The sequence below is a fragment of the Malaya genurostris genome, chromosome 2 (genome assembly GCF_030247185.1).
Source record: "Malaya genurostris strain Urasoe2022 chromosome 2, Malgen_1.1, whole genome shotgun sequence".
Classification (NCBI taxonomy): Eukaryota; Metazoa; Arthropoda; class Insecta; order Diptera; family Culicidae; genus Malaya; species Malaya genurostris.
Genome location: NC_080571.1, coordinates 328,232,821 through 328,252,752, shown reverse-complemented (window position 1 = coordinate 328,252,752; position 19,932 = coordinate 328,232,821). Strand labels below are relative to the sequence as shown.

Genomic DNA, 19,932 nt, shown 5'->3' with positions numbered 1-19,932 from the left:
TAATATGAGAAGAAAAGTCATACTAGCAAAATCCATACAGTTTTATGGAAGCTTTAAATTGACAACATTGTTTTAACATGTTGAGAATATTGGTATTATCTTATTCTAGCACTAGTTATTATATTTTGGGTAAGCTACAATGCAATTACATCACCAATCATAAGGCTAAAATCTTGCAAAGTTTTGGGGTCATGTAACAAATTTATAGGACAACATCTATATATATAAAAATGCAGAGATCATTCTTTGTAATCGCATCATGTAAGAACGGATGGACGGATTTACATGATTCTTTTTTTGTTTGATTAGTTTTTACCCCCACCGGGTTCGTACTTCAAAAAAATTTGGAAAACTTGCCGGAAAAGTGGGAAAAATCCATGAACTTTTTTTTGTATGGACAATGGAATTTTCCACTGAAAAAGTCGCCAATGCTTGCTAGATCTACGATTGATGTTTGGCGCGCAACGAGTTGCATAAGTGATTGCCATCGGTCGCCAAAGAAAAGAATACTAGATTGTTGAAAAAAAAGTTTGGCGCGAAACGAGTTGTTTCATATGGATATTTCACATGCCACGTGCTTAATTGGGTATCAAAATTATTGCTTGCCAAATGACATAATGACGGAATGTTCAAAGTTCTGATATCATTTACCAGTTAATGAATTGGAGTCTGATTAATAGTATTGGTCATCGCGGGCGCGAGTTTCACTAATCAGAATATTTTTGAATGAATCAATGAAAAGATTGTGCTGTATAAGCGCTAAGGACAAACTAAGAGACATTCTTTTCATTTTGCTTTCTAATGATTTAGATTACACTAAGCGCACATCATAAGTGGTAATTAGATCAATGTTCAAGATGATTACCATAATGGAACGAAACTGTCATTTTATAATTCAAATTCTGTGAAGAATGATCAAATTACTGGGATGAATAACGAATTAAAATGCAAGCGTCGTCTCTCCAAGCATTCAAAAGCTCCGCAGTACCTGAGAAATATCCACTTTATTAGAGCTCTAAAGTACGCGTGGCACTTTTTGGCAACTTGAACGTACAGAACAGGTTCTGAGAAAACTTTCTTACTGCTTAAAAGCTTCAAAGTTTGTTTTGTTGCGTCGGGTGAACATTAAGCCAAATCTTTTTTTACGAACTTTTAGTTACTAGGGCTAAATACAAACTGTAAACATATCCTACTCTATCGAATGAACAACTCTAGAAGAGAAACTCTTCAACATTGTGTTAGGTTCATCAATACAAAATTCTGCTTAGTGAGCTTTAAAATCGAAGGAAACAATTTATTACTCTAACATTCACAAAAAGCCATATTTTTTCTTTTTTTTTTGTTATAATGAAACATTTCGATAATGTTTTGTCAAGTTTTTAAGTCAATCGAAGCAGAAATCTTGGGCCTGTGTACGCAGCTCTTATTTCTTCGTAGTATGAGATCGGCGAAGATAAAGGCCCAGAACTTTCTGAGTTTTGTTCCAATAGGCTTCAAAATTTCACAGAATATTCCTGAATTTTTTTACTATCAGAAAATAGAAAAAAAAATAAATGATTTTCAAAAATTTTAGACTTTACCCGCCCCTTAATCAGAAATATAATGAGCGTTAAGAACATTAGACGTTTGATTACTCTGCCGTCCGCAAATATAAATTGAAAAAAAATTAGGCGAGACGAAGTTCGACGGGTCAGCTAGTTTTAAAATAATTACGTTACCTGCTATGAGCTTGACTGATTATAACTTTTATAAAACCGATACTAATTTCTGAATCCATGAATAAAATAATAAAAAATAAATAGAAATAAAAACCTTTTGAACTGTAACTGAAACCTAAAAGTCGGCATTGTTACTTTTGAATTACTGCTTAAAATTATCTGTCATTTCTTAATTTGTCATTTCTCTTTAACGTTTCTGTTCTTCATATATTTGTTTGAACATCTTATGTTAACTACATATTTTATTGGTGTTCTACTGAACAAATCATTCGAAATTACGAGTTGATTCTACCCAAGTGACGGCTGACTAGTTCTGTTGGCGAACATTTAGTCAAAGACGAAAACGTGCAGTGAATTAAAATTAATTGTGCGGATTTCACACAAAAAAGTTATAATTTTTTGAATGCTTGATTCCTAGATTCATTTGTAAAATGTTCAGTTTTTCTATCCGGATAAAGATCCCAAGTGAATAAATATTCCTTGCAAACCCCTTCAATTATATTTCCACTACATAAAAATGTGTCCAGTTTGTATTTACTTCATTATGTTCTTCTCCAAAATAACCGAGTATTATATTAGTATCGATTGAGATATGTGCTCTTATCTGAGACAAAGATAAAAGAAATCACATTGCTTGAAACTGTAGTTCTGATATGGATGTTGTAAGAACCTAAACAACAATGTCGTTCGTTATGTGGATACTTCGAGCATGCTGATAATGTTGTATAAACAAAACGCTCCCCAATAGAACCACATCTAATACACAAAGTGGCACACGCCTTCCGCTCCACAAACGGAATCAATCGTACAAAACGACGAATGTGTCGGAGACAAAAGTTACATAGAGATAGTCCCGACGAGTTGGAATTTTTTTCCCAACTCGCTATGTTTAGAAGCACTTGCATATATTTCCAGTGTGTTACACCCACATACAGCGAAGGACGACAAACAAAAAACAAGCAGATAGCCATATGTTGAACAAAGTGAGTTATCACAACGCCTTACCATTGGACGAGAAGCGCTGCATGACAGAGACAGAGTGACATGTTCATATTTCTGGCTGAAGGTGATAGATAGAATACTATAGCAATAATCTTTCGTCTACTGCTTTCTTCTGTCACTGCAACTATCTGTTTGAATGTGTGATCTACCCGTCGTGGTTGCATCATTTTCTCGTTCAGCATCCTCGTAAATCCCGCCTTCTTGTTGCCGTTTGTCAAAATATCTGTGTGGGATCATCACCAAACAAGCGTATTCGGGTGAGCGCTGTTGCGCGAGCGAGAGAATGGATGAAGGAGAAAAGGAAACGAGAGATTCAGTGTGTTATCAATCGCGGTGCTGCCTGCGATTCACGTTTTGTTTAGAGAGCGAACTCATCACACAACAGTGCGATGTCACATCACACACATTTAGTTGTGTCTTTGCTGCTGTCTGTTTGACAGTATGCGGGTATGTGTGAGTGTTTTTCTTTGAACGTCCCAATGACGAGAGGAGGAGCCAAAATCATCATCATCGTTGTCGTCAGTAGTCGCTTTGGGTAAACCAACAGTGGCAAAAGTTCTGTGTGATTAACACTTACAGTTTGTCGCAGTCGTTAGTGAACTGATTGAAGATATCACACTTTGGTGAGTGAATTCAGGTTATCGACGGAGCCTTTCCGTTTCGTTGGAGCCAACTGCATACAGTCGTCAATTATCTTCCCCAAAGAATCTGGATCGAATGAGATTGGATTTAGGAAGGACGTTAGCCGGGCAAGGGATGTGTGAGTGTTCTTAACGAGAACAGGAGAGCAATGTCGTATGAGAGCGAGATTGTCCTTACATTTCCTTTCCAAGGAGTAGGTCGAATAACGTAAGAGGGAGGACGTAAATGTATGACGATCTATGAAACGATTTTCATTTAATCGTTCGGGTTGCTGATACTTTTATTATTTTCTTTTTCACTACGAGCCCTTTGGTGCACTCATGAAGCATTCGGAACTGAGCGATGATGGAAAGGCTTGGGAAAATAATTGAAATAGATTTGCGAGTTGTGATTCAGTAAACGTCTGTTCTGCGATTAGTACATAAATTTATTTAATTTTTGTTACATTATTGTGTAGTATGTTCCCAATATCCGCTCTTAAATTCACGGTTTTGCATCGTTAGTTCAAATAAATCTATGATAGTAGAAATCCTTGTAAGTGAAATTGAACAGTGCTTGCAGTTCGCATATAATATTTCACAATCTCCTTCGAGAAGAGGTTAAGAACCACTAATAAAGGGTGATTTTTTAAGAGCTTGAGAACTTTTTTAAACAATAAAACGCATAAAATTTGCAAAATCTCATCGGTTCTTTATTTTAAACGTTAGATTGGTACATGACATTTACTTTTTGAAGATAATTTCATTTAAATGTTGACCGCGGCTGCGTCTTAGGTGGTCCATTCGGAAAGTCCAATTTTGGACAACTTTTTCGAGCATTTCGGCCGGAATAGCCCGAATTTCTTCGGAAATGTTGTCTTCCAAAGCTGGAATAGTTACTGGCTTATTTCTGTAGACTTTAGACTTGACGTAGCCCCACAAAAAATAGTCTAAAGGCGTCAAATCGCATGATCTTGGTGGCCAACTTACCGGTCCATTTCTTGAGATGAATTGTTCTCCGAAGTTTTCCCTCAAAATGGCCATAGAATCGCGAGCTGTGTGGCATGTAGCGCCATCTTGTTGAAACCACATGTCAACCAAGTTCAGTTCTTCGATTTTTGGCAACAAAAAGTTTGTTAGCATCGAACGATAGCGATCGCCATTCACTGTAACGTTGCGTCCAACAGCATCTTTGAAAAAATACGGTCCAATGATTCCACCAGCGTACAAACCACACCAAACAGTGCATTTTTCGGGATGCATGGGCAGTTCTTGAACGGCTTCTGGTTGCTCTTCACTCCAAATGCGGCAATTTTGCTTATTTACGTAGCCATTCAACCAGAAATGAGCCACATCGCTGAACAAAATTTGTCGATAAAAAAGCGGATTTTCCGAATGGACCACCTAAGACGCAGCCGCGGTCAACATTTAAATGAAATTATCTTCAAAAAGTAAATGTCATGTACCAATCTAACGTTTAAAATAAAGAACCGATGAGATTTTGCAAATTTTATGCGTTTTATTGTTTAAAAAAGTTCTCAAGCTCTTAAAAAATCACCCTGTGTAATGCACTTAATTGTGGATTCTTACTAAATCTAAACGTACTAATTTCCTGAAAGATACAGCCTGCCTTAAAAGAAAACAAGCACTAGTACTTTCCAAGTACACAAACTATTTTATAAGGTTTTCAGCGTTCCTCATTGAAGGAGAATGGAGAATGAAAAATCATAGCTGCGTCCTGTTGTTTACACTCTTCTCTAACCACTTTTGCAGTTGTTTATTCGTTTTCATTAGTTTGTTTCGAAAAGCGTGGACTTTCAGTAGAACGACGAATAAAAATTTGTACAAATGGTGCACAGAACGCGGACTGTCACTGAGAAAGATAGCAAAAATGGAAAGAGTAAGTGAAAAAGGCGTGCGAAATGCAATCAGGAAGTTCGGTGAGGATAACACCTTTGAGGATAAACCGAAAACGGGTCGAAAAAAAGGTCCTGCTAACCCTCAGTTTAATAAACGTATACTGAAGGCGTTCGAGCAAAAGAAAAAGGTTTCAGTTCGAGCAAAAGAAGGAGGTTTCCTCGAACCTATAAGAAGCAGAAACAATCAAAACGTAGTCCGAAATAGGAAGCATCGATCAGGCCGAGGGTTCGAAAGCTGTACAATACGATTCTTGCTGGAAATTTGAACTGCATAATAATGGACGATGAAACCTACGTGAAACTCGATTTCAAATCCCTGCCGGGATCGCAATATTATACGGTGCGAGAAGGGCAAGTGTTAAACCAGTCCGCAACATCGATTGAAGTCGAAAAATCTGGTAAGAAAGCTATGGTCTGGCAAGCAATTTGTAGTTGCGGTAATATTTCGAAACCCTTCATCACCACTGCTTCAATGAACAGCGAAATATACATCAAGGAATGTATACAAAAACGACTTCTACCCATGATTCGAAGCCACACGGATCCTGTTGTCTTCTGGCCAGATTTTGCTTCTTGCCACTACTCGAAATCAACGGTAGAGTGTTATACTACCAAAAATGTCACTTTCGTCCCAAAAGACATGAATCCACCAGATTGCCCACAACTTCGAACAATTGAGGAATTTTGGGCATTAACGCAGGCACATCTTAGGAAACATGTCTCAGCAGCCGAAACCATTTAACAGTTCGAAAAAGATTAGAAAATTAGATAGTGTCAAAGCTTGTCGCCAAGAAGTCTGTACGGAATTTAATGAGGAACGTCCGCAAGAAGGTGTGCCATCTACTTTACAATGCTAATGGCTGCTCTATCACGTTGCCACTCTTTTTTACAACACTCAGATGGCATTTTTAGAACTTCGAAACCACTTTAAACAATTCGATAAATAGCAACTAGCTTGGGTAATCAAATTTCTAAACTTTGGAAAAAGTGTGAAAAGCAAAGTCTTGGTATTACACTACTTTTGCGGACATTCTGTTTAAAAAAACTTCACATCCGATTTTTAGCTTTCATAACTATAATATGACTACTTTTAACCGTGGTATGGCTAGTGCAAAGACTAGTAGGACATCTTATGTTCAACCTTTCAACGAATCTCAATTTCTTTAGGCGCAGGAAAACAGTGATTTTTGTAGCACAGCTCAATTATGCATTCGGTACGAATTCTCATGCATTAAAACCATGTAAAGCAAATTGCCTGTCTAGGAAAAGATCTTACATTCTACAGCGCATCCTGTTTTCAGCATGAAAATCTCCACTTGATATGATACGATGATACACAAATTTCCAGAACCAAAAAAAAAATTCCGGAAGCTTATAAATTTCCAGAAGTAAATGCTAGATGTAAGTTACTTGAATAATAAATTAAACACTTCTCGTGAATGACACTTTCGTTGAAATGGCATTCGGCAAAATGACCCTTACGTTGAAATGACTCTTTCGGCGAAATTACTCTTTCGGCGGAATGGCTTTTGGTGAAACGGTTTTGGGCAAAATGGCTTTCGACTTTTTGGATCATTTTGCTTAAAATTTATCATAATTCCTTTCAAAAAAGTACGTGACACCGAAACAAATACACAAATAGAAATGTACAAAACTTTAATTCCTTTCCTGATTTTACTGATGGTGTCATCTTTCGCGTAGCGCGGGAAACTTTTCATTTCTTGAATGAATTATTTGATTCATTTTAATATAACTTATCCTGATGGTAATAATCTGATGATCAATTATAATAAAAATACATCGGAAATGGTTTACATGATTCGAAAATGACAAATTATTTCCTTGCAGTGAATGATCATGCATAATTCTAGCCGATAAATAAACAAATAATCGATTATCATATGATTGGCTTTAGAGTTCTCTTTTTAGGTCGATGATTATAATTTTCTACCCGTAATTAACGACGAACACAATTTGGAAAAAGACTGACGAATCGAACAGCAACAATGAAAATTTGCAAAAATTTTCCTCTGAGACCGTACTCGAACCCTTTGTTTTTACATGTCCATTTGATCTGTATTTCTCTACTATTTATTAAGTTCAAAACAGTTCAAGACTGAATGTTTTGACATAATACTTCGTATGACTCAAAAAGTAAACATCTGATCTCAAAAACATTCAATAGCGTTTAGGGCGACGAAGAGACCTTCCATTTGAGACTAGTTTGATCCAAACCGACCTAGTCGTCTGTGAGATCTTCTCTTTGTTGACAGCACACATACAGACACGCACGGACATATGCTCAGTTCGTCGAGCTGAATAGGGCCTCGGAAAACTTTTCTAAAGTTTGAGCGAATTCTATACCTAATTTTTAAATTTATAAAAAAAAGATTCGGTTATTTTAGTTATTTCTACTCGTCTGCTGTGTGTGGTTTATGGAAGACTGTTATTTCAAACATATATTTAAACAAACTTCAATGTAGCTTCAGTATACTTACATTTCATAGTTTAATACGAAACTCTTGTTTGTTTGTTTAATTTTCAGCAATGTAAGATAAGACATCTTTTAAAAATTACTACCTCCGATTTCACCGTTCAAAGCAACATTCTTACATCTAATTATAATTTTAACTAACAAACTTTTTTAACTTCAGTTTTGTCTGAGAAACTTCAGTTTTTTTGCGGTCAGGACACAGCTGTACAACGCTGGATGGTATACTTTTTTCCGCATTGTTGCTTTATCAGTCTAGATTCGTCATTCTTATCCGTTCACGTACGCACGAGTCAACTCTACCTACATAGAGCTGTACATCGTCAGCATGAATCTGAATCGAACAGTACAGTATTTCAATACCCCGTTGGGAGATCACTTATATGGCACAAAAAACGGTTTGCTTTCTACAATACACGAAAAATTCAATCATGGTGTCGAAAGCCTTGGAAAAATCCAAAAGAAGAAGGATGGCAGTTCCTTTTTTATCATCGTTCCTGGTTCCCAAGTGGACGTGTACTCGTAAAGTGGTGATTTTGATACTTTAAGCTCTGCGAAAACCAGTCTGAAAGTTTGTGTCGGTATATGTGGTCATTTGCTGTTTGAGAAACTTTTCAAACACCTTTGACAATGTCGGTAGTAAGTGATGTGCTTAAACTCTTGAAACTTTTGATCCAACACTACATTCTCTACTTACACCTAGTAACTTGAACGCATGATCGTTTCAACCGACATCGTATGGCTTTTCATAATTAGACTTTGTATGACTTTTCATGGTAGATTTAACTAAGCCAGGAAGCACAAATAATGCAAATAATTAACCATTCTCGTGACAACCATCCATACTCGGTTGGTAGCCGGGTCTAGTTCATTTCTAATATAATGCCCTCCTTTTTGACGTTGGCTTTTGTTTCGCATTGGTAGTGTTCAAGAAAATGCAACGTTGTTTATTCGGCTGAGTTTGTCTAGTTAAATAAATTAAGCCCTAAGAGTAATTTGAAGCTTTTTTGTACATCTTCAGTCTTGATTACCATTAGAGTGAACTTATTGCGATAGTTTAGAAATAAATGCGACAGAAACAGCTGACTGTTACTGATATGAAACACACTCTAAACTAGTTGACTTTTGAAATATTTGTTTGATTTTTGTGCATCGAAGTGTGTTAATTTGATCAGCATCTTACGAGGAAAACATATTGAAAAAATGACATGCGAATACAACTATGTAATGAAAACAACGAAAAAGCCACCGCAGAGACGGAACTCGAACACGTAGTTAGCTCCTATTCGGGTCAATCGTTTTGCCGATTGATTTATCCTGCATGTGAAACACATGAAGAATCAGACTAACTGAACAAAAGAACCGAGCATGTTTAGCTTAATTGGCAGAACGATTTTCCCGGATAGGAGCTTGAGACAGAACGATTTTCCCGACTAGGAGTATCGTCTCTGCGGAAGCGTTTTTTGCGGTTTCATAGCACAATTATAATCGTATATCATTTTTTAAATCTGTTTTCCTGGTTAGACACTGATCAAATGTAGAACTCGCTCAATACGGCTCTACGCTTTAACAAGCAAACAATTATCAAATGATTTATTTTCATAATCTAATTTTTTGAATTTTTTTAAGGGGGTCTAAATGATGAGAAATATCACCGTTTTTGAGAATTTTTTTCAGAGTTATCGTGCAACAAAATAAATTCAAATTTTTTGCATGATAAAAAGCATCATTCGAACAACATTTTGTAATTTTTTCGTGGAAAAATATGGAGAAATAAGTCGGTGAAGAGGTATTTTTGAGAACGCTTCTTAAAAATCATGATTTGTGGTGTCCACTGTATCTCAGCGCAGACTGATAAGAAGTCAACAAATCAAAGCAGCATAGATAGAGTAGATGTTTTTTAAAAACCGCAACGTTTCTGTTTGATTTTTTTTAATTTTTTTAATTTTTTATGGTTGTTCAATGTGAAAACTATGATTTTTCACGAAAAAATTCGCCATTTTGTAGCTGTAAAACCTCCCCAAAGTAATAAACAAGGAAAAGGAAAACGTTGGGGTCTGGTTTTTAATATGTAGAAAATGTGTGCAAAATTTGAAAAAAAAATTGGTTCATTAGTTTTTGAATGACGATGGACACGGACTTTTAAAACCTGCTTTCGAGAAAAACGCGTTCAAAGTGTTTTGTCTATAAAATCAATGGAAACAATTTATTACTCAAGGGAGCGCGTATAGTCTAACATTTTCACAAAATCATATTTTTTCTTTTGGTATACTTTTATAATGAAACATTTCAAGAATGTTTTGTCAAGTTTTTAAGTCGATCGAAGCAGAAATCTTGGACCTGTGTGCCGCTCTTACTTCTTCGCAGTATGAGATAAGCAAAGATAAAGGCCTATAACTTGCCGAGTTTTTCTCCGATAGGCTTGAAAAAGTAACAGAATATTTTTGAAATGTTTTACTATGAGAAAATACAAAAAAAGTGTTAGACCCTACCCGCCCCTTAACAAGCAAACAATTATCAAATGATTTATTTTCATAATCTCATTTTTTGAATTTTTAAGGCGATTTTAAGTTCGACAAAAACTAATAAAAAACGCACGAATTCATCAAACAATTTTTGAGAAGCATATGATTCTTCTTGGTGGAGACATTTTTCTTTTTTTTAATCATCAAAATGTTGCTAAATTGTTGTGACGCGCTCTGAACAATAAAGATCAATGAAAAAATTGTTGTTTGCATGTACTTACATTCACATTCACATTCGCTACATGTTGTCACTGTCGTTTCTGACGTTTTGTACTACCACAAATCGAAATTCGATGCGTTAAAGATTTAAAATTCTGTATCAATTTTTAGTGTGAAAAAATACAGTACATTTCATTGTAAAAATACAGTACATTTGAGGGTAAAAAACAGTATTTGGATCGAAAATACAGTACAATACTGTAAAATACAGTACGGATACGAGCGTTAATCATATTCAATGAAATGAACACCTTATTGAAATTTTATCTCGAAACATTTTTCCTAATTTTAGTAGCTTACAAAATAATAATCTGCCAGAAGGAAACAAAAATCGTGTAATCATGTTTTTTTTAAGATAACTAAACATTCTACTAAAAGCACTTATCGTGCTAGTTTCTGAATTTCTTATTTTTGAACGAATCGATTGATGAAGCCGTTAAACGAAACTCTAAATATGAACTGTAAACTCGCCTAGGGAACATTACCTCAACAAGGCAAATCCATTTCCGTAAGGATACCTCGTTCTCGTGTGGCTCTGAATTCTCATTCATCGACAATCGTTTCACCTTCCGCCCCTAGGCAGGCACTGATTTTCAGACCATCATCGCTATTGCATGTCCTATTATTTCGGGGAAACCCAACAGCGATGTATTTGTGTCGCTTTTTCGTTTTCGTTTATCCTTGTTATCTCCCTGCGAGTTGCTGTTTTTCCCCCTCGCACGGAATTGTCGTTCGTCCTGTTCGTTCACTCACTTGCATTGAGTCGAACCACTCAGTCAGTGGGCCTTCGATCGCAGTCCGACTGTTTTTCTCTCCCGCTCGGAGTTCCACTGCAGTGTTGTTGGTATGAGTGTACCGGCACTGCTGAGAGCTAGAGTGTGAGCACAATCCTGGAAAGCCCTGAGCGTGATTGTGTACGGTGGCGACAAACGGCATGTGCGATATGTGTTTGTAGATGATTACGATGATGGCCTTTGGAGGGTATGATAATTGCATGAGAAGAATTTGTTAGTCTATTCTTAGCATCCGACAGACAGACAACGGTACGCCACACACCATAACCGAGGACGGAGCCCGCGCTGCGAAATCCTTGGTCCGGGACTAACTAAACGAAACTTGAACAGCTACGTGTCTCGGATCTTTGGGCTAGTGCTGGTTAGTGCCTGTGCAGTTTTTGACGTGAGACCTTTCGAGCCTAAGTTCTATTCGTACCGGTGACGACGTGTGAACGATTAGCATAGGCGAACGTTCGCCCCGCTGGCATGTGGCGTTGTGCGGGGGCGAATGAACCGTTCTTTCCGAATTGAAAACAGTTGCTACCGATTGATTGACCCAGCGTTTCGATAGAAGATAGTTTTATTGACCATAGAGTATTCGTTGTTTTAAGACCGATCGATTTTCGGCCCCGTGATTTTTGCGATTTGATACTAAGTTCCACCAGCTTATCGCTACGATTTATTTGCTCTCGTTGATTTGACCACAAATCTACTCCTTAACGGTTAATGGGCGTTCATTAATTTTCGGTTGTTTGTTTTGTGCTTCAAGTACAAGCAGGTCACGTGACTCAGTGCGTTCGAATCGTGATCATTCGTGCGTGTGAAACAGTGAATAGTGCCGAAGAAGTAGAGAAATGATAAATAATTCTAATTAGGATATAAATGTTTATAGTGATCCCCTGGAAAAGTTGTACGGATTCTTATTAACGCCTAGTGCTAGTGAAAAGATTAGGTTGACGTGGTTTGATTTATTTGGGCACGAGACTACAAATCCGGAGTATAAAACTCCAGGGAACAAACTGTGGATGTGGACAACATCGGAGGCGAGCTGAGCCAGCCACTTTCGTGATATGGTTGACATCGAATTAATGATGCCAGGTACGAAGCCTTCAGGCAAAACAAATCACTGTAGATTATAAAGTTAATGTCGCGAATAATGACGTATAGGCGGCTTTCCGTCGGATTTCTTATGCTGGACCTTCGACTGACGCGAAAGGAAGTCTCTTGATTGACGACGACAAGTTGTAGTTGTAGGCTGCTGCCACTGCTCAGTATGCGTGGTGCGTGAGATAATAAAATTCACTGGGTTTTGCCTTGCCTTGAAAATTAGGGATCACCACCGAAGTCCTATCGGTATTGTTGAGGTCGAACCGTAAGGTGGAACTTTCTGGAATAATGTGAAGAGCTAACGAGTTCGTGGTCGATTCAATTAATTATGATTAAATACATTCCGACCATGGGTAGCTACCACTTACCAGCAATTGGATTTATTGCCGTGGGCGTTTGGCAGAATATTTGGTCCAAATATCCTTTAATGAGTGAATAATAGGCTTTTATTTTCTGTTAATGTTAAATAAACCTTTGATAACAGCCGTCGGGCGAACTGGTCGGAATGCTATAATTGGTTGTGTCCTTGGATTTTTGGCAATAGTCTTATTTTGTTGTGGTTCGGCGATTTTCTTTGGGTTGAACAATGTTTGAGATTATACAAATAACAGGTTTATTCATGGACAGGGTGAATTTTTATCATTTACCATGATATTGAATGGAAATATGGAATCCTAAATAACCAAATATTACTGTGTGGAACAAGTTTCAATTTGATTATTCTGAGCAAAATAAATAAAATTCGTTCCCTGCTTTCAGGTTTTAGTCGGGATCAAATAAACGATATAATAATAATAATATTCAAGCATTTCGAAATACTACCATCAGAATTTTAGTCATTATTTATGGTTGCCTAAGCTTCAACAATAAGTACAAAAAAATAAATGGGGAGATATTATGTGATGCTGCGTAATGCTCAACTGAATAAAAACTGTTGAGTACTTATGATCGTCATAGTGGATCTAAGTGGCTAGGTGGTCTATGAATATCACTTCTTCCATTATTTTATTTTGTTTCGATTATAGAAGTTTGAATATAAAGGCTAAGTCTTATGTGCGGGGTTGGGAATCGAACCCAGTTAGGCTGCGTGAAAGGTCTATCACGCTATTCCACGTGATCTTCTTTATCACGCTATGTTCTCTTTACTTTATCATTTTGAATACTAAGTTGAATACTTAAAGCCCTTTCAATTTTCCGTAACTAAAAACATTAACTTGATAAGTTCTTTTTAAAAAACGAAGAAGTTTTAATTAAAATTATTCGAAAGCATTTGCAAAATATCAAGCTTTTATGAAAAATAGTCATTTAAGCAAGAGAATATGATATTGAGCTTGAGCTTGAGCGACCACCCCTGGTTGCTACTCCGTTACTGATCGGGATTAGCTGGAATTGTACAGGGAGTTTCTAGATGATCCGACCTGGGACTGCTAAATCATCCTTCAATGTACATCTTCTGGTAATCCCAGAAATCATTGATCAGTACCGGCGCCGGCCAGGCCCGAACGTAGATCGTCTAAGGAATGGGAAGGGATGTTAGTCCAACACTTGTTGTTACTAGAGGCCGTATATACTACTGCGCACTCCACAAGTGTCACGGGATAAGGATATTTGTTAGTAAAAATTTCAGTATTGGTATTATTCGCGCGCGGCTCAGTATGTTCCGGTTTCAAGATGCTCGGATGCACCACTAAACTCACTGATTTCCCGAGTAAACGTTTCAACAATATTCTATATTGAAGTCCTGGAAAGTCTTGATTCACAGCTCTTATTCGAGTAAACTGAAGAAAGATTTGAAATACTATCGCGAAACGAATAAAAACTTACCTATTTTTTATAAATGAAATTACGTGATACAAAATAAACGAGTGAATAGGATTTAGACAAAATAGTTGATTCATTGCATTGACATATTCAAAACAGTTGTTATTAAGTCATTTTAAATCACCAAATAAAGGTAAAAAGATTTCACGCGCGTCTTTATTATTCCAGCTTTATTATTTTAATTATTTAATAAAATTATTAATTGCTTGTATTGGTTGATCTGGGCAGCCGGCTACCGAGAAAAATATTAATTTGTTGTTTGAAATAATAATATCAAGTGTGTTTTACTATGTATTCAATATACCGATATATGTTATCTCTATTATTAACTTTGTAATATCAACGGATTTGCGCAATAGTTATCAATTCAATTTATAATCCTGAAAGACAATCAATAACATGGAAGAAGAAAACATTCCAAATAAAACTAGACGGATAGATTGATAGGATAGGATTGATAGATTGAAACGAACGAAGCTAGACGGAAATTGATAGATTGAATGAAGAGATAATTTAGTAAAATAGAGTAATCAGAAGTGAAACATTGAAAATTTCTGATAACTGAAAGGAAAAAGAAACTCCAACAATTGTCGCCTTTTACGACATGGATGCAGGAACCCAGTGGATCTATTCTTGGTTCATTTTTTTCCGCCGGATTCCACACGGCATCTAGGCTGGTACTGTCCGGAGAGAGCTAATAGGTAATATCAATCTCCTAGTGGAGCCCAGCCCCTTTAAGCAAGAGAATATGATATTACATAGAAAAAGTAGGTTCATTAAGTCGTTTTTCCTAGAAATAGCCGTTATCTGGATATTTAGACATGAAGTTAAAATATGTTTAGACATAAAATTAAAAGTTGTTACATATTTGTTTAACTAACAGTTCAACATTTGGCAACTTTAATATATTTTATTCAAAATAACTTTACCTTTATGTGCAGACTTGTTGAAATGGTGCAGTTCATCGAAAACCTTAATTATTGGAATTGCATGTGCGAATGTTCCAGGAATTACTATAATCAAATGTATTGCTCTTAGTCCGTAAAATTCTATATATTCTAGTGTTTTAACGACAATTTTTCATAAAGGTTCTATATTTGTAAATGTCTTTCAATTGCGTTAACTTATTCGTTTTTCATGAGACACTACTCAAATCAACATCAAATGTTGGTTTTAAATAAAGGAAAATAATTAAAAAATGTTGAATTACGAAGTAAAATGCACTGTGTTTAAATTTGATATTTTCGGGTAACATTCTAATTCTTGAAAAAGTTTTTTTTCATGTTTAATATTGTGTCTAAAACTCCATGAAAAAAAATTCATTGAAATAAAAAAATATAATACTGATAGCAACCGCCGCGACTTGAACCAAGAATCATTGGATCGCACATACGTCTGTTAATCAACTGAGCCACAGAAGCATGCATCTGCTTAGCTGGTAAAAGGTGCATTTAAATTCATACAGTCGCACCTGCTGGCAGAACGCAAGTTACAGTCGAAACCAGTAAAATTCAAGCTCATCTAACATTAAGTCATTACAAATAAAATTTTCTGTCATTTGACAAATTAGGTCTTTATGAATTACATCGTATGACGGATTAAGTCACCTGTAAAATTCAAATTTCTTTGGAGTGTAGTTTTTTAAAGTGTTCACTTGATTTCCTACAACTTTTTTCAGACTTTATTTTTGTACAACATACAGTTTTTGAGTTACAACGATTTGATGAAAGTACGTGCAAACATTCATCCGTTTTTTTAATCCGCTTGAGTCGAGTTCGTCTGTAGATTCGTGCAAAAGAAATGGTTTATCATACAAAATACTGGTAAAAAGTTTCATTATCTATAGAAATCGACCAATCAATTCACTCTCGGAGATGGCTGAACCGATTTTTAAATCTTAGGCTTGTTTGAAATCTAATATTTGGTTATTGATCAAATTCAAAAAGCAAATCTAAGACACTTCCGATTCCGAACATATAATCGTCAAAGTGACGTAAACGACACACCACATTCGCGTAATTTCATCGATTAAGGAACCGGTTTCAAAAATGTAAGCCAGGTTTGAAAGGCATACAGGCAGTTCAGTTATATCAGAGATAACTAAACTTATTTAGACAATCGTATGCTTGTTTGAAAGCTAAATTCCGTTTATTCTGGAGTTGTAACCGAATAAACGACGCAACTGACAAATCGTACTCTTTTCCATCGGCAAAGTTTTATTGAAGTTGGCTCAACTGATTTCGACATACTTGAAATTGTTGGAAAGTTGCAAAGACGATCAATGATCAAGTTCAAATATACCGAATAAATGACGTAAGCGTTGAGGTACACTCTCATGTATTACTCGAAATGATTTGGATCTAAAAGCACAACTGAGTGGATTTTGAAGCAGTTTTTTTTATAAAAGAAACAATTCAAAAGCTGTGAAAGTCTTAGATTTACCTTTTTCTTCATCGTTTGCTTAGTAAAATGATATTTTCTATCTGTTTGGCATTCGACACTCACGGAAACATCACATATTTTTGAAGTAGTTTTTAATCTTAATAACAGGCTCCACTTTGCCGCACTGATTAAAAAAAGAAATTTGCCGAGCAGAGCTAAATTTTCTGATGCTTGTTAAAATTAATCATTACCATGGGTTTCACAGGAAGCGGTTCATTTCACCGAAAGCCGTTTTGCCGAATGCCATTACGCCGACAGTCGTTTCTCCGAAAGGGTAATTTCGAATACATGACATTAATAATTTGAAATATATGGATAATTGATGTGGCGCAGCCGCATAACCGAAGCCAAGTAGGAACAAAGCCGCCCGCTGAGTTGGCCAACGGCCTTTTGCATACAAACCTGTGAAAATCGCCTCGTTTGCCCGGTCTACTGAAAGCTAGTTTTTTTTGCTTTAATTAGGTCTGAACGTGCGAGTAGCGAGGTCGGACAGCACACGAACCAAAACGATGTCACATTATATATTTTTTTATTTTCACTCAGTTAACAGAAAATACCGAAAACATTTACTTGCAAGATACATCAAAGCAAATGCTTTGGTAAAAGCAAAGTTACATACAGTTCAGTAGTGCACTTGAAAAGTAATTGGACGGTATAATTGAATTTGATTTCCAGATGATGTATTTCATTAGTTCCTCCACAGAAAAAAATAATGAAATTTTCACGACGCGCAAATCAATGATACTATGAAATAGGCACCAGTAGAATAAAAATTTTAATTGAAAACCATCATCGATGTAAAAGTAAATTGGAATGTCTTGACTTTTCAATGAATATCATAGCATATTTCAATTTACACTTAGTTTTGCTTCTACAGTACATTGAAAAATGAAGACCTGAGAAGTAATTTTGTATTCAATTCCCTACTTCAAATAGGTACATGAAAAAAGATTTAAATGTTTTTATCCGTGTAGCCAATGATTGTAAAACTGATTGTAAAATATTCAACAATAAATTGAAATCCTTTCCGTTGTATCAGATTTTGTTGGACAAATAGAAACTACTGTGAATAAAAAACGAGTTATCGCTAACTCGGTGAAACTTTTAAAAGGCTGATTTCTGTAGTTTACTTTCTCTTTCTAGTCATGCTGCACAATTATTAGGATTTTAGTCAATTTAGCATCTTTTCATAAAACAACCAGGAGTTGAAGCTGTTCGAGAACCTAGTAGATGATTTCGTCAATTTAAAGTGTAGAATTCGGTGAAAATTTTTATTCAGCAAAAAAGTTCGAAGCTAAGGAATTGCAGGCAAAGATTGAACCCAACCGCAACCAAAATTAACAAAATACTGAATGTGACCCAAGAGGATATTTTCCGATGTTTAAAAGCCACGAGAAAGATACAGAAATATACGAAATTCGTACTACACCAACTGAAATGTGTACCACAGACAATGAAAAATGTCGAATCAATTTTGAAATACTGCATCAACGGTTCGAGGTTGTTACGGGTGACGAACGGAAAATAAACTTCTTTCGAGAATCTGAAACTAATAAAATTATGACTAACCGAGCTCAAATTTTAACAATGTATATTTAATCAATATTACAAAATCATGACTTCCATCTGAAGGGATCGGGTCATCGATACGAAAGCTAAATTACTTCGGTTGTGCGACAATGCTCTTGTTTGGTGGAACCAGTGTGATGTTGTTATCACAATTTACTGAAATTGTGTAAAGCGGTTAATAAGGATCGTCACCGATAGTAAAATATCAATTTGAATACTGCATTCGAAAACGGCTTAAATGTACCCGTAGAAATGGCAAAGCTTTTTTGAAACACGACAACTATGCTTGAATATAACCTATTTGGTAATCATTATCCGACCCGCCGTACTTCCTCGATCTCACTCCGTTTAATTTTCTTAATTTTAATTAATTTAATTTTTTTTTGTATTGGCGGGACATTCGCTAGCAGAGTAGATCTTGTAAGTGTTGAAAAAGTGAAGAAGTGGCTTGTCGGAAGATTTACTCCGAAAGAAAAAAAAAACTTTTTTGGGTGGTATCTATAATGTGTCTGCACTCCAAAAAAAATTGAATTTTACAGGTGATTACGATGTAATTCTTAAAGACTTAATTCGTCAAATGACGGAAAATTGTATTTGGAATGACTTAATGTTATATGAATTTGAATTTTACTGGTTTCGACTATAACTTGCGTTCTGCTAGCAAGTGCGACAGTATGAATTCGAATGCACCTTTTACCAGCTAAGCAGATGCATGCTTCTGTGGCTCGGTCGATTAATAGACGTACTTGCGTTCCAATGATTCTCGGTTGAAGTCGTGCGACGGTTGCCTTCAGTATTCTTTTTTTTTATTTCAATGAATTTCATGTATGGAGTTTTAGACACAATATTAAATGTTCTTTCACGTAAATTTGGGTGAGCTGCGACGCTCCATTGATGTGCATCAAATAAGATGTAAAATCACAGGGTTTTTTTAAGCGTGTGTAAAATCTAAAGGACAATGTTTTAAATAGAGAGAAAAAAAAATTCCTCTGTACATTTTTCTACTTGTTTTTTCCAAAAAACGTCAACGAAGATAAACCTTTCATTGAGTTTTTACGTTTCGTCTTGGACTCATTAATGCGTTAACAGTTTATGTTTAACTGCTAGCGCGACTTAGTAGTTAAACATTAACTGCTAGCAGACGTGTTCTGTAATACTCGAGGATTGCGGTTGGGTTGAAAATTTCTTTGCAGAATTTTATGTCATTAGTACCCAAGTAGCAATCCGCAACTAGTTCATATACGACAAAGTCCAAACTATGTTGCAACAAGAGCACGAATATGTGTTTTATGTTATACTGGTTAAAACATGGTGACAGCAATGTTTCATCATAACATAACTAGTTACGAAATAGTTATTTAGGTTTCCAATCATAACATCTTTGTGTCATATTGAATTAAATATAATTTATAAGCTATCGTTACTTAATCCAAACATATTTTTAATCACAACAATGCTTCTAGCCACTAGTTGAAAATAAGTTTATTTGACGTCAATAGTAGCAACCCATAACAAGTTTTGATACCACTTAACCCAACTGTGTTGCAACAAGAGCACGAACATGTTTTTTATGTTATACTGTTTAAAACAAGGTGACATCAGTGTTTCTTTATAACGTAAACATTAAACTAACTATCATTTGTAAGTTATCGTTACTTGATTCTAACATATCTTTAATCACAGCTATGTTTTTAGCTACTAGTTGAAAAAAGGTTTATTTTCC

At 35.9% G+C, this 19,932-nt stretch overlaps 1 protein-coding gene across 4 annotated transcripts in view; it reads left to right on the top strand.

Annotated features, from left to right (window-relative positions):
• LOC131431468 (histone-lysine N-methyltransferase PRDM16-like) overlaps nt 1-19,932 on the top strand; it is a 235,088-nt gene that overhangs the window by 122,707 nt on the left and 92,449 nt on the right. The window contains exon 1 of one of the 4 annotated variants that reach the window (XM_058597197.1): nt 11,524-12,368. The exons of the other annotated variants lie outside the window; for them this stretch is intronic. Within the exon in view, the coding sequence (XP_058453180.1) occupies nt 12,341-12,368 (28 nt within the window). The 5' untranslated portion in view covers nt 11,524-12,340. Of the gene's footprint in view, nt 1-11,523; nt 12,369-19,932 lie in introns of those variants that run through there. 4 annotated transcript variants of the gene reach the window in all.